We start from the raw sequence: 14,396 nt of genomic DNA on the forward strand, positions 1-14,396 counted from the left end.
AGCTGAATAAATGAAGATATTGTAATATTCTGTCCTTTTCCCTCCCTGACCTCATTTTCTATCATTCCCACTCTCTCTCACTCCTCTGTTATTCTTTGAATCTGCTGGGCAAGGTCCCACCTCTAACCCTTTGCCCCGGCTCTTCCCTCCACCTGGGATGCCCTCTCCCTAGGTATCTGCCTGCCTGGCTCCCTTTAGTAAGGCCTTCCCTGAGCACCCCCTTTAAAGCAGCACCCTCAAGCCCCTTCCTTATTTTCTTCATCTCCAAGTGCTAATCACCTGAAATATATTAATATTTTACTTATTCGCCTCCTACAGAAGAATGCTGGGCCTACAAGGGCAAGAATTTTTTTGTGTCTTCCTTACAGCCGCAACCCTAGCACCTAGAAAAATAATTCCATATGAAAGGTGCTCAGTAAATGAATGAATGAATGGGTGTCTCTCTTGCCAGAGTGAGCCTGGGACGGCGGAGTGCAACGTCATATTCACCTCTGCGTGGTAGCACCTGGCTCTGCCCTGGCGCCGCTCCCTGGCCCGAGTATGATAAGTTTTATTTCCTTCGAGACATCCTCCACCCAACACTCCCTGCTGCCCTCCACTTCAGTGGGCTTTTACCCACACCTGCCGCTGGGCCTGTCAACCCTCCCCAAACAGTAGAGGTCTTGGGGTGGTAGCAGAGGCAGTGACTGTACCCTTTGGTTCCTTACCAAACTCCTGGTTGGCTGCGCCTTTAAAGATGAGTTGCTGGTGAGGAGGAAGAAAACAGAGAGGAGGAGGAGGGCCAGAAGGAGCAACCTCCGAATCATGGCCCAGAGGTGTTGGTGGCATTTCTAAGGTCCAACTAAATACCCGGCTCTGCCATGTGACTAAGGCCAGGAGGGTAGGTGGTGAGGTATGCCTGCCCAGGCCCAGCACTATCCCAGACCAAGGAGACGGAGGAACAAGAGACAGGTGGGGGTGGAAGCTCTCCGACCATGGCTGCATCCTGGGTTCATCTTGCTGCCATGAACAGTGTAGTCTGTGTGCTTGGGCTCTGGCAAGATCTGGGTTCAATCCCAGCTCGGTTGCTTATTGACTGTGGAATTTGGGGCAGATTTGATAACTTCTTTAAGCGTCAGTTTCACCATCTGCAAAATGCAGGATAATGACACTCCATCACATGGATCATGTGATGCTTACATAGCAGGTATTGGGCTTCACACACACTAGGCACCCTCTAAACAGAAGCTGTTGTCATCTTCAGAAGCAGAATATCTCTGAGTTAGACGGAGTTCAAACGATTCTCTCATCCAATCCAATTGTGTATTATAATTAGTAAACAACATTATGAACATTTTGTCTCTCAGATTAGGTGCCTAAGGCCTGGAGAGGTTGCTAGACTTCCCCAAGGTCACACAGCTGTCAAGCAACAGAACATTGAACTCTTGTTTTCATCTTTGTACTCACTGGCTTCTCCCAGAGGCCTTCTATTATTATGTCGATAGCTCCATTTCTCACGGAAATCCAGCTCGCCTACATGCACTTCTGCAGGCCTCCCGAAAGGCTTCTCATCTTCGAGGGACAGAGAATCGGCCAGGACTTTCTTGATCACAAGTGACAGAAACCCAATCCAAAGTGGTTAAAAAAATAAGTGAATTACTGGGTTATACGATTTAAAAGCCCAGTGGTGGAGCTATCTGGCCTAAGGCACAACTTGCCTCAGGGGCTAAAATGAAGACTCAGTAATCCGGCTCCAGGCTCCCCTGCATTGGCTTCATTCTGAGTCCACATGGCCATGTGGCTGCCGGCAGCCACAGACCTACTTTCTCCCATGCTCACGTCCAGTGAAAGAGAAAGTGTTACTTCCTTTCAGCAACTTGTACAAATCCCAAACTTCACTCTGATTGGATAAGCTGGTTACATGCCCCCAAACCTGTCCCTAAAGCCAGAGCAACAGAAGGAGCCTGGTGGCTGCCCACTGAACCAGTCCCTGCATCTAGATGATCCAGTTTCTGACGTGAATGCAACGCCCTTCAGCTGTACGGACTGAGAATGGAAGGGGGCGGTTTCCTCACAGGAAATTCCGGGTTACCAAGAGAATAGGAGTCTTTGGCAGGCAAAATCAGTAAACGGTCCTTAGATATGGCAAATGGGAATTTATAGGGGACTGCTCACATTGTCTAATTTAATGCAATGCAAAATGTCATTGGCACACCTTTTATTTAGTGTATTTAGTCCTTATTGGCTTTAAAGATTTTCAAGGTAGACGTATTTATAAGACTTTTCATAAGTCACTACCATTCTCAGCTTTCTTTCCAAAAAATTGTGTTTCAAGTGAATTCTGCCCATTTAAGGAGGATCTAGCATTCCAGAATCAGCTTTGCTTCCACTCAGAAGGTTTGCTTCCCCACCAGTCGTTGTCTAGGTACTTGAAACAGAGAGAATTATGACACACAGAAGCGCTCACAGGGGTGATGGAGGAGCTGGGAAACCAACCTGGATGTCAAGGCAGCAGGGAGACAGAAGTGGCAGGAAGACACCAATGCCCCTGTCGCCGGAGAAACAGTGCGATGAGGCTGTGTGACTGGGGCCCCTGGGGCTGCTGGGGAGGGACTATCCTAAAGGAGACCAGGGGACAGTTGGTGACATCGCCTAAAGCAGGAGACCCACACCCTGGCCAGTGTGACTCAGTTGGTTGGAGCGTCATCCTGTAACTGGTCAGGGCACAAGCCTGGGTTTCAGGCTTGGTCTCCGGTGGGTCCGAGCGCATGTGAGAGGTAACTGATCAATGTTTCTCTCTCACATCGACGTTTCTCTGCTTCCCTTCCCCTCTCTCTGACATCAACTGAGCATGTCCTTGGGTGAAGATAAAAAAAAGAAGAAGGTAGCCCATCTCCTCCCCTTCTATCTTCAGCCAGTCCTAGAAACCAGAAGAGGAAGGAGACTAGGAAACGTGTTCCCAGGGATAAAGAGCAGAGCGGGAGGAAGACAAACAGGCAAATGATCGGCACACCTGCTTCCAGACCCGCCAGGCTGGGAGGAGTGAGTGTGCTTCTCTCTTTTCCCGACTCTGTCCCCCTCCCACTTCTCAAGTCTGGATTCAGGGTGCTTCACTAGTCCAGGCACTTGGAGGGGAGGTGTCACACCTGCCACAAAGTTCATCAGTAAGCCTAAGGGTGGCACCATGTCAGCGTTTGGGGTGGGGAGAAATATCACTCTATGAAAGAAATCTTCGATTGTTCTTTTTCTTTCTAAATCTTTAGTCTTTTTCCATGTTCACCTCCTGCAGAAAAGAAAGCCTTGACTTGACCGTGGATGTGGATGTGGTTAGCTGCGCTCTTGAGACTGTCAACAATTCCACCATGTTTCCAACAAAGACTCCACTGGGTTTACATCAAGGCTTGCTGGGAAGTTGCGGGGGATGTGCTCCCCTGCACCCCCAGCTCCCGAGGCTGTGGTTAACCCAGAGCGCACAGCCCAGGGGAAGTGCAGCTCTGGCCGGGTGGCCTGGTTGCTGGAGCGCCCTCCCATACACCAAAAGGTTGCAGGTTCTAACCCGGGTCAGGGAGATGCAGCAGGCAGTGATGGATGTTTCTCTCTCACGTCGACGTTCCTTTCTCTCTAAAACCATTGAACGTATCCTTAGGTGAGGATTTTTTTTAAAAAGAGAGCTGTTTAGCAGTACACCATTACCTCTAGGTCATGCCATCCAAGCTTCTCTTGCTTTATTAAAGTAATAATAAAAGGGTTGGGGCTTTTGTGGACGTAAGTTGTTCCCATTACAGAGTCTCCCTTTGTCCTTTAATAATAGAGCCCCAAGTTTTAGCTGGGCACACGAATACCCAGATGAAAACTATGTTTTCCAGTCTCCCTTGCAGCTACCTGCAGTCATGTGACCAAGTTTTTCCCAGGTGAAAATGATTCAGCTGCTCTCCTCAAAGGGCATGACTGAGAGCAGCAAAGGTCATGCCCTTTGAGGAAGGTCGAGCATTTGCTTTCTTTCTACCCCCGCTTCTTTCTAACTGGAATGCGGGACCAGCAGATATGGTGAGAGGAGCCATCTTCAACCATGTGAGGAGAAGAACGTCCTAGGGCAGAGGTCCCCCACTAGTATGACTCTGCCCTCCGAGGAGCCTCTGTAGAGCCCCAAAGCCCTTCTACTTTTATCCCAAGATGCTGACTCCATCCCTATGCACGACCCAGGCTGAGCCCATCAGTAAATTCCACCACAATGACTGATTCAGGGGTGAGTTTGCAGACTTAGTCATTTCGACTGCTATCAATCTTAGGATGTTTGCTAAGAATCCTGGGACAGAGACGTTTCTTTTCTCTGGAAGGCAAGATACGCATACGTGAGGCGGATCTCTGGTTAAGTGCCTGCCCTCCAGAGCGAGACAGCCTGGGTCGGAATCCCAGCCCCAGACATTACTGTGAGCTCTGGAGAAGGGTTATTGAGCCTTAACTCCCCATTTATAAAATAAGGATAATTATAGTGCCTACTATTACCTTGTCGTAACAATGAGTTAATATTGATTAGAAAGCACTTTGCACTATGTCTGGGGCATGTAAGGTTCTCAGTAAACCCTAACTGGTTTTATTAGCTGACATCTGGAACTTGGTGGCTATTGGGAAGGAATCCAGCCTGAGGGCCATGCAGCTGCTGGATTCAGCCAGATCTGAGGCTGTAACAGTGGAAAATTGTAATAGTGGGAAGTTGTAACCCAACCCCCCATTCTTTGGACATTGTTCCTGTAAGTACTAACTCTGACTAATATGTAGATTGTTTGCATAAGCATCCTAGGAACTAACTTCAAAAGATATAAACTCTGACTTCCAGGCATCCCAGCTCCAGGAGATTTGGGGGCCTTCAATCATGGAGACGGGATGACTAAACCAGGATGATGCACCGGGTGGTCACCGGCCTTGTCAGAACAGACTGTGCTTGTCTGCGTGTAGAGAACTCTGCAACCCCCTCCCTTGGTCTCTTTGTTCTGTTCCCCTCTCCCTCCTTACAAAAAACCTCTGCCTGCACTGAGAGGGGGAGATGGGCTTGGAGACGTGAGTCTCCCATCTTCCAGGCTGCCAGAACCTGAAAATAAACCACTTCACATCAGCACCTGCCTCCCAAACACTGGCTTTTGCAGCAACAGGCCGCCAGGCCCGCACTTAGTCACAAGGCCTGCCCTGCCTCTGGATGTCTAGTTCTGACCACCAATGAATTTCCTCATCACTTGGACCAATTTGGGTTTGTTTTTTTTTAAGGTTTCAAATGGACTCTATTTCTTCAATCATGCCATGTTTTAATGGGTACACAATGTTTTCACTTGGCATCAGTTACGAGTTGGTTTTAAGACAATTCATTTTGACACCAGCCCGGATGGTCACCAATCTCCCCATTCCTTTGGGTGCTCAGCCAGCAGGGCCCGGCCCCATTCCACCCCAGTGGGAGCTGCTGTGCATGTCCGTGCAGCAGCACAGAAAGGATCCACCAGCCGATACAGCGCTACCATATTTGTCACGGAAATGAGCTGTCCATTTCCGGTGGACCCGCCTTGTCACTATTTGCTGAACACTTCAAAATGGGAGATGACTCAGCGTGTTTTGGGCCAGTGGAAACATCGTGAAGCTGAAGATGGAGTTGCTGCAAATGCTGCTGCTGGTTTGTTGGAACTTCGAGTCAAGTACCCTTGCCTTTTTTATATACTTGCAGCAGAAAGAGTCCTCACTGATACCCCTGTGGTGTGGTCTTGTACATGGAGCTCGCTGAGCCTCAGTTTCTTTATCCACAAAATGAAATGTCAGAGGGAGCGAGGGTGTCAATGCACCAGGCCCCTTTCCAACCACAGGCACTTATACTTCATTTCCGCACTTACACTTCACACGCATTCTGAAAAAGCTCTCCCTATGACCTCCACCCTTTGCCCCCTAGCAAAATATCCACATACTCCCACTCAGTCCCTCCTACCCCAAACCCGTCCATGGGCACCTCAACATATACCCCCCAGGGCACAATTCTCAACTCTGCCCCTCCCTCAAAGCCCTTCATCCCAAAGGTGGCCCTTCCTGGACCCAGCCTCCTTTCACCCACACCCCTACCCCATTCCCTTCCTGCAGTACTGGCCTGAGGCCACTATGCCCGCAGACAAGGCCAAACCCCATGGGAAGCTCTTTCACCCCTCCAGGCTCCCTATTCATCCATCATTGCCCCTCCATCCCACCCGCACCAGTGAAACAGTCTGTACCAGGTTCCTTTTCCCAGGAAATGCAGACAGAGGCCAGAGCCAGAGAGTGACTTTAATGTTTCAGGAGCTGGATTTTGAATAAGGTGGGGACTCCCAAGGCCCCTGGCCCCAGGGAGGATGGCGGTGAAGAGCCCACATCCTCCTCTAAATCAAATGGCACCGGCGGGGACAGTTCAGGTCCTTGGATACGCAAGCCAAGCCCAGCTGGCAGGGACATATGATGTTGGTGGCTCCCTTGGTCTGTGGGAAGCGAGCATGAGAGTCGGAGGTCACCAAGGTGAAGGGGAGGAAGGGGGTTTAACCTTCTGGGGCAGCAGAAGCAAGAGCACAAGTGATGGAGAGGCAAACCCAGGCTCTGTCAGCCCTACAGCTTACAACTTCACGGCCCTAGGTGACTTGATGAGCCTCTCTGTCTCAGTTTCTCATCTGTCAAGTGGGGGAAATAACAGGAACCCATCTCAGGTTATTATGAGATTAAGTGAAATAAATTAGATCAAGTGCCCACAGTGAAAAGACCCTTCTGCCACTTTTCTGGAGAGTCAGGCCAGGACAGGGGCCTGGCTGGCTCCTAAGGGCACTGGCAGCTCCCCAGACCGGACATGGGGGCCGAGCGTGTCCTCCCTGCAAAGGTGTGGGCCCAGGTCCAGACGACAGAAGACTGAGCAGGGACATTCTGCTCCCTGCATTTCCGCCAGCCAACAAGAGCACGCTCGGTTGAGCACTGCCGGTGTTGCCAGGATCTCACGTTCCTCCCAACAACCTGGGGGTAGGCACTTGGGCCCCATTTTACAGATGAGGAGACTAAGGCCCAGAGAACAGAAGTGACCAGTCTGAGGTCACACAGACGGGGGGTGGAAAAGCCAGGATTTCCACTCGGGTCCAACTCCACAGCTGTGGTCCTGCTGCCCCAGTGCCTTGCTCCTCTCCAGAAGTGAAGTCCTTGCAGTAGGGCAGGGGAATTGCTGTGGAGGTCTTTTCCCGCCTACCTTGGCTCAGTACTGTTAAGGTAGAGATATTCATTCATTCATTCAACAAACATTTGTTGAGCACCTGCTATGTGCAGGCACTAAGCTGAGGGGTGGGAGGTTCAAAGATGAATATGCTGCAACCCTGCCCATGAAGAGCTCCAAGCAGTGGCGGACACAGACAGAAGGCAGGGCCAATCAGGGAGACCCATGCTCTGCTGAGGGTGGGGCCAAGGGTATGGGAATTCCAAGGAGAGAGGGCTTGTCAGAGGGAGCCTCTGGCGTTACAGGATGAGTAGGAGTTTGCCAGGTGGAGAAGGGGGAAGGGCACCCCAAGCAGAGGGTGGAAAAGCAGGTGCAGCCATATGGTTTTTTTTTTTAACTTTTTCCACCCCACTTGCTAGAAGGCATTGCCCCACCCCAGAGCCTCACCTGAGGCAAGCACACCATGGTCCTTCTGGCCTTGGGGGCACAGAAGGTGCCACCGTAGTCCAAGTTCATGAGGCAGCAGTCACTGGAGCACTCAGAGTGGTGGGAGCACCAAGCCCCGTTCATCTGTGGGGACAACCTTTGAGTCACCTGCTCTCTGGCCATGTGGGAGGGTGGAGGGAGGTTCTTGGCATTGCCAAGGTCTCAGGGGGTGGAGAAGAAAAGCCTGCCCTGGCTGGTGTAGCTCAGGGGATTGATCGCCGGCCTGTGAACCAGAGTATTGCGGTTCAATTCCCAGTCAGGGCACATGTCTGGGTTGCAGGCCAGTTCCCAGCAGGGGACCCACGAGAGGCAACCATACACTGATATTTCTCTCCTTCCCTTCCCCTCTCAAGATAAATAAATAAAGTCTTTATAAAAAAAAGCCTGAGGTGTCCAGCCCCAAGTCCCAACCCCAATGCATGTGCCCCCCTCCCAGCAGCACCCAGAAGAACAGGGGAGGAAAACAGCAGAGATCTGGTGTTTTCCCTCTGCTTCTCCTTTCCCAGGGGACCCCTCATTTCTGTGGGTCCCGAAGGGTGGCCTGTGCTAGGGGAGCCAGTTCTCCCAGATCTCACTTTTAATAGGAGTGTGGGCAGAAAGTCTGGCGGGACGGGGGTGGGGGTGGGGAAAGACAGTTGGAAAAGAGGAAAGAATTGTGCCTAGAAGTGGGGGGAGAGGGGAGGAACTATAGCAGGTACATAAGGTGTGATTGGGGGCGCAGGGCTGAGACAGTCTCAAGTGGGCGGGCACTAGGTGGGGGAGGGAGGGAAATAGTGCTGATCATCCGGCCACTTTCTTTTACCTGCAGAGCCACCAGGGAGTTGAAGCAGGCAGGGCTTTGACGTCCGTTGGGACCCATCAGGCTTCCATTCTAGAAACAAGTCCCCAGTCTGGGGTGGTTCCCACCCCGCCGCCAGTTCTCTCTCCAGACCCAAGCTGTGCCTTCCGGCTAGACTGCGATGCCTCGGCCTCCGCCCTCCATACAGTGGAAGGTTCGAAATGCTCTTTGACTCACCTTCGTCAATCCCCTTTTAAACTGCGGGAAGGCACCCCAGCAGGGGAGCAGGACCCCGGCAAAGAGTGCAAAGGCTGTGGCCATGGCCTTGGGCTGCAGCGGTCTGGTGGGGGGCACAGGGCTCGGGACGAATCTCCTTCCCTGACCTGTGACCCGGCGCCCGGGCTGGAGGTGGGGATTAAGAAAGTTAATGGGCACAGCTTGCCCAATTGGGAGGGGAAAACCGGGCGGAAGCCCTTTCTAGCGCTCCGGGAAGGGGTGGAATAAGGCGCCCTCTGAGACCTTGATTCAAACCCTGGACAGGTCGGATTTTATAGATATAAGGGACCCCAGAGGACTCTACACATAATATACAATACTTCCAAACAAAAACATAAAACTGTAAAATAAAACTTTATTTTGAAAAATTATGCAAAACTTACACACTGAAATGAAAATAGCTTCATTCTTGATATTTTGACTCCCCGTCTGGGGACTGCACCAAATTGCTCTCCTACCCCTCACCGTTCAGAGAAACCAGCCCGACCTCCCGTGCCTCTCAAGCCCTTTCCAGGCCCAGTCTTGTCATCTGTAGGAATTAGAAGGTAAGACAAGATGCCTCTTCCAGTCCCGGTGAGTGGATTGCTTGTCTCAGGATGTAGCCATTAAGCGTGGGGTCAGGATGGAGGGAAAGAGAGAGGAAAACCCAGGAAGAAGGGGAAGATAAAGGGAGCGCCTGCAGCAATCAGTGGAAGTGGGGGGAGGCAGGCCTTCCCCACGGTTTCTCCTGGATGAAACTCCCACCTCACCCCTTGCCTGCTTCTGCATTGAAAAATGGTCTCTTAAGGAAAGATCTGAGGGCCCTGTGTGGGTGGGGTTGCTATCAAGTGAACTGTGTCCCTGCAAATCCACGAGTGATGGGCCTTTGGGAGGCCTTGCCTCTCTCTCCCTCTGCCTTGTGAGGACACAGGGAGAAGGCAGCTGTCTGCAAGCCAGACAGCTCTCACCAAAACCCAGCCCTGCTGACACCCTGATCTTGGACTTCTCCAGAACTGTGAGAAATAAGTTTCTGTCATTTAAGTCACCTGGTCTCTGGTATTTGGTTATGGCAGCTGAGCAAACTAATATGGAGGCTTAGTTCTTTTCTCTAAGAAAACAGCCCCCGCTGTACTAAGAAGGCTGTTTTTTGTTGTTGCTGTTGTTATTTTTTTATCCTCACCTGAGGACATTTTCTTTTCTTCTTTTTTTTTTTTTTTAGAGAGAGAGAGGGGAAGGGAGATAGAGAAACATCCATGTGAGTGAAGTATTCATCGGTTGCCTCTGTACACACCTAGATGGGGGATCTGTGCCACCCATACCAGGGGTCGTAAGGGTCCAGACCAGAGATGAACTCACAACCCAGGCATGTGTCCTGACCAGGAATAGAACCCACAACCCTTCAGTTGCAGGACAACACTCCAACCACCAAGCCATACTGACCAGGCCTCAGAAGGTTTTGTGTTCATTATCTTGATTAGCCCTCCTTGTATTAGTCAAGGTAATTAGCACTAGCTTTCACAACTGAGAACTCCTGAAGTTTCAGTGGCTTGGCACAACAATGCTTTATTTGCCACTCATGTATAGCCTCACATGGGAGAGGAGACCTGTCATCCACCTTGCAGCCACACCACCTGGAACACTGGCCTCTGGGGTCACTGTGGAAGAGGGAGACAGAGGAAGCACACGGTCACTTAAATGCCTCAGCCAGGCATAGCACAGGACTCCGCCACTCAGACCATTGGCTGAAACTAGTCATGTGACCTCACCCTTCTGCAAGGGAGGCTGGGACATTAAGGGAATCTGGGAATATTCACTATATCCTATCATTTCTGCTGCATCACCCGTATCTCCATGTCATAGATGAAGAATCCAAAGGGTCAAGGTAGGATAACATGCCCCAATGGCACAGTTGTGTCAAAGGACCAAATACAAACCCCAGGGCATTATGCCCAGCTCCAGGGCATTCTAGCTGCTGAGGCTACGGTTCTTCCCACTCCCCCACACTGCCTCGGGCAGCCAGACAGCCTTGTTCCCAGTAAAGGGACTCCTGTCGGCCCTGTGTCCTCTCCCCGCTGTGGTCACAGACTGAAAGTTGCTCCAGACTAGGGGCCTGCTGCTTTGGTCAACTAGTTAGTCATCCATGAGGTTCACTGTGTCTTGCAACTCTGCTGTGAACCTTCGAGAAGCCCTGGGGCCTAACGCTGGTGCACGGAGTAACACCTTCCCTGCACTAGTTGGCCCCGCCACTGTGAGTGTTAGGTGATTGGAAAGTATTGTTGACGCTCAGTAAAGGGAAAGATTTGGAGGCAAAGGCCAGCAGCCATGTCCCGATTGGCAGGTTGGGGTCCTTGATTTGGGGTCCAGGGACTTCTGGAAAGTTTATTGAAGGTCCTGATGGGGTGGTGGAGCCCTTGAAATTCTATGCAGAATACTTTGTGCATGGCTTTAAGAAATTATTTTTGACAGCTGCAGTTTTCCTCGAGACTGGTTCAGAATCTTCACTGTAAGATGAGAAAACTGAGGCCCAGAGAAGGAAGGGCCTTCCCCAAGTGACTCGGAGGAGCCAGGAATATACCTTGGGCTCCCGACTCTGGGTCCTGTGCTCTTTCTCCTTTACCAGTGGCCTGTCTCCCAAGTGCACTGGACACAAGCACAAGCCCAGGACACTCTGCACTGGGGGGAGGGGGTGGGAGCCAGATCACCAGAGTCTCCAGGGCCAGTGAGGGTGGGACTGAACCACCTGACCCCTGGGTGTGGCCACAGCTCTGCCTGTTGGTTTGGCCCAGATCTGGCCACGCTAGTCTTGTATGAGGAGAATGGGGGTTTAGGGCAGGGAGCTCCTCACTGGTAGACCTCTGCCTCCTCCCGTCCTTAGTCCTTGTCTACTCGCCTTCCCTGCCCAGACGCTGCAGTGTCTCCTTTCTTTCTCCTGCGTCTCCCTGGTGCTTTCCATGACAGTGCACTCACTGGTCTACAGCAAAATGAAAAAATAAGGGTAATGTGGGGGTTTGGGTCAAAGGTAAATGCATTTAACTTAAAGAATAATTCTTTATTCGGAAATCACATCCTTTTTAAAAACAATTTTATTTATTTATTTATTTTTTTAAAAAATATTTTATTCATTTATCTTTAGAGGGGAAGGGAAGGAGAGAGGAAGAGACATATCAATGAATGTATGGTTGCTTCTTGTGCATCACCTGCTGGGAACTGGCCCCTGCTGGGAACTGGCCTGCAACCCAGGAATGTGCCCTGATTGAGAATCAAACCGTGATTGTCTGGTTCACAGGCCCGTGCTCAATCCACTGAGCTACACCATCCAGGGCTTATTTATTTATTTTTAGATAGTGGAGAACGAGGAAGAGAAACATCAATCAGTTGCTTCTCTTTGCACTCCTCGACCAGGGACTAAACCTGAAATCCAGGCATGTGCCCTGACCAGGAATCGAACTGGTGACCTCTCACTTTGTGGGACGACACCCAACGGACTTAGCCACACCAGTCAGCGTGAGCCCAACTGTGGACGAGTCACTGTGGACATCGTGGCAGTCTCCAGTGCCCACCCACTCATTTAACAAGCATTAAACGATACCTGCTCTATGTCAGGCACTTTGTCATCAGGGTTCAGTTGCAGATAGTAGGCCCCACTGAACCTATCTGAAGCAGAAAGGAATTCAATCCAGGTAACTGGGGACTTACAAAGTCACTGGAAGGGCTGACGGAGTGGGAATCACACTGAGCCTCCAAGAATGAAACCCCGAATCACTGCAGAACTGAGCTGCTGGGGAAGCTGCTGCCCCTGCTGCCATCGGGACGGTGGAGTCACTGTGACTGTTGGCTCCTGACTACACCTCAGCTGCGGTCTCAGGGTCAGAAAGCTGCCATCAGAAATTACTGCCTGTGTCTGTTATATCGGCCCTGGCCCAAAAAAAGACTGCCTCCCACGCAAATGTCTCTGCCTTCCTAACTCCATTCAAGTTAGGTCTTAGGCAGCACCTGTGACCAGCGTATCTAAACCACGTCTGGAAACCTCCGTACCATGGCCTGTGTTCAGCTTTCCCACCCTGCTGTTCAGGACGGCTCCCCCGGGGGAGGTGGAACAGAAGCTGAACTAGCCGTCTACAGCAGCCACCGCAGGGACGAATGTCTGTAAGTAGCATGAATTACCTGGAAGGGGTGAAGGGAGCTTTCTACCTCCTGTCTGAAAGCTCTTCAGTTTTTAGAGCCAAAGATCTCTTTGAATGCCAACCCATGCTTCTTACCGCAATGTTTCTTTTTCTTGTATATTTAACATGTTGGGTTTTTCCTTTTTCCTGTGGGAATTTGCTGGGGAAGTCCCACACCTGAGCACCTTCTCCCTTTTCAACTGCGCTGCATCGCAGAATGCCCTGCACACTCTCTGGAAGGCGAGCTTTCACTCACCCACTCCTTTGTCACTTCCTCCTAACAAAAACCCAGGGAGAATGCGTCCCCTGCCCCGTGCCTTCATCAGCCTCACTGACCAGATGCCCGTGGACCAGGAAATGCTGATGCAGAGACGCATCCTCTTTCAGTCGCTGGTAACTTGAACTTCCTCATCCCCTTCTAGACTTCTATGGTCATCACAGCCTCCCTTCCTAAAAGCTGTTGCTTCATCAACAGAAGATGATAACTGCCATTTGTGGAGACCAAAGCAAGAGATGTTTCCTGGAAGGGTGGGCTTATAGATGAACTCACCTCCCCTTTCTGAGTCCTTTGATGGACCAGATTCCTTCCCCTTCCTGGTACCCAGTTCTGTGCTAACCTACCAGCTCTTACTGAAGAGGATGTAACAAGAGCACTCAAAGCTTAATAAATACCATTTTTAAAAATATATTTTATTGATTATACCGTTACAGTTGTTCTAATTCCTCCCCCCCCTTCATTCCCCTCCACCCTGCACACTCTCTCCCCCACCATTCCCCTTCTTTCGTTCGTGTCCATGTGGCACAAGTTCTTTAGATTCTGTATTTCCCCTACTATTCTTGTCCTCCCCCTGTCTATTTTCTACCTACCATCTATGCTACTTATTCTCTGTACCTGCTCCCCCCTTCTCCTCCTCCCACTCCCCTGTTGCTAACCCTCCATGTGATCTCCATTTCTATGGTTCTGCTCCTGATCTAGCTGTCCACTTAGTTTGCTTTTGTTTTAGGTGTGGTTGTTAATAACTGAGTTTGCTGTGCTTTCACTGTTCATATTTTTTATCTTCTTTTTCTCAGATAAGTCCCTTTAACATTTCATATAATAAGGGCTTTGTGATGATGAATTTGATCTTATCTGAGAAGCACTTTATCTGCCCTTCCATTCTAAATGAAAGTTTTGCTGGATAAAGCAATCTTGGCTGTAGGTCTTTGGATTTCATGACTTGGAATACTTCTTTCCAGCCCCTTCTTGCCTGGAAGGTCTTTTCTGAGAAATCAGCTGACAGTCTGATGGATACTCCTTTGTAGGTGACTGTCCCCTTATCTCTTGCTGCTTCTAGGATTCTCTCCTTCATTTTAATCTTGGCTAATGTAATTATGATGTGCCTTGGTGTGTTCCTTCTTGGGTCCAATTTCTTTGGGACTCTGAGCTTCCTGGATTTCCTGGAAGTCTATTTCCTTTGCCAGACTGGGGAAGTTCTCCTTTATTATTTGTTCAAATAAGTGTTCCACTTGTGGCTGTTTCTTTTCCCCTTCTGGTACCCCTATA

General features: G+C 50.4%; 1 protein-coding gene across 1 annotated transcript; it reads right to left on the bottom strand.

Annotated features, from left to right (window-relative positions):
• Positions 1-6,292: 6,292 nt before the first annotated feature.
• On the bottom strand, positions 6,293-8,819 carry CLPSL2 (colipase like 2). The gene is made up of 3 exons (XM_037063260.1): positions 8,673-8,819; positions 7,619-7,741; positions 6,293-6,461 (listed from the first exon to the last, which is right to left on the bottom strand). The coding sequence occupies exons 1-3, from the start codon at positions 8,754-8,756 to the stop codon at positions 6,366-6,368; spliced, it is 303 nt and encodes a 100-aa protein (XP_036919155.1). The 5' UTR covers positions 8,757-8,819; the 3' UTR covers positions 6,293-6,365.
• Positions 8,820-14,396: the final 5,577 nt, after the last annotated feature.

This window comes from Sturnira hondurensis, unplaced genomic scaffold (assembly GCF_014824575.4).
Source record: "Sturnira hondurensis isolate 20B ecotype Veracruz unplaced genomic scaffold, ASM1482457v3 Scaffold0014430, whole genome shotgun sequence".
Taxonomy (NCBI): Eukaryota; Metazoa; Chordata; class Mammalia; order Chiroptera; family Phyllostomidae; genus Sturnira; species Sturnira hondurensis.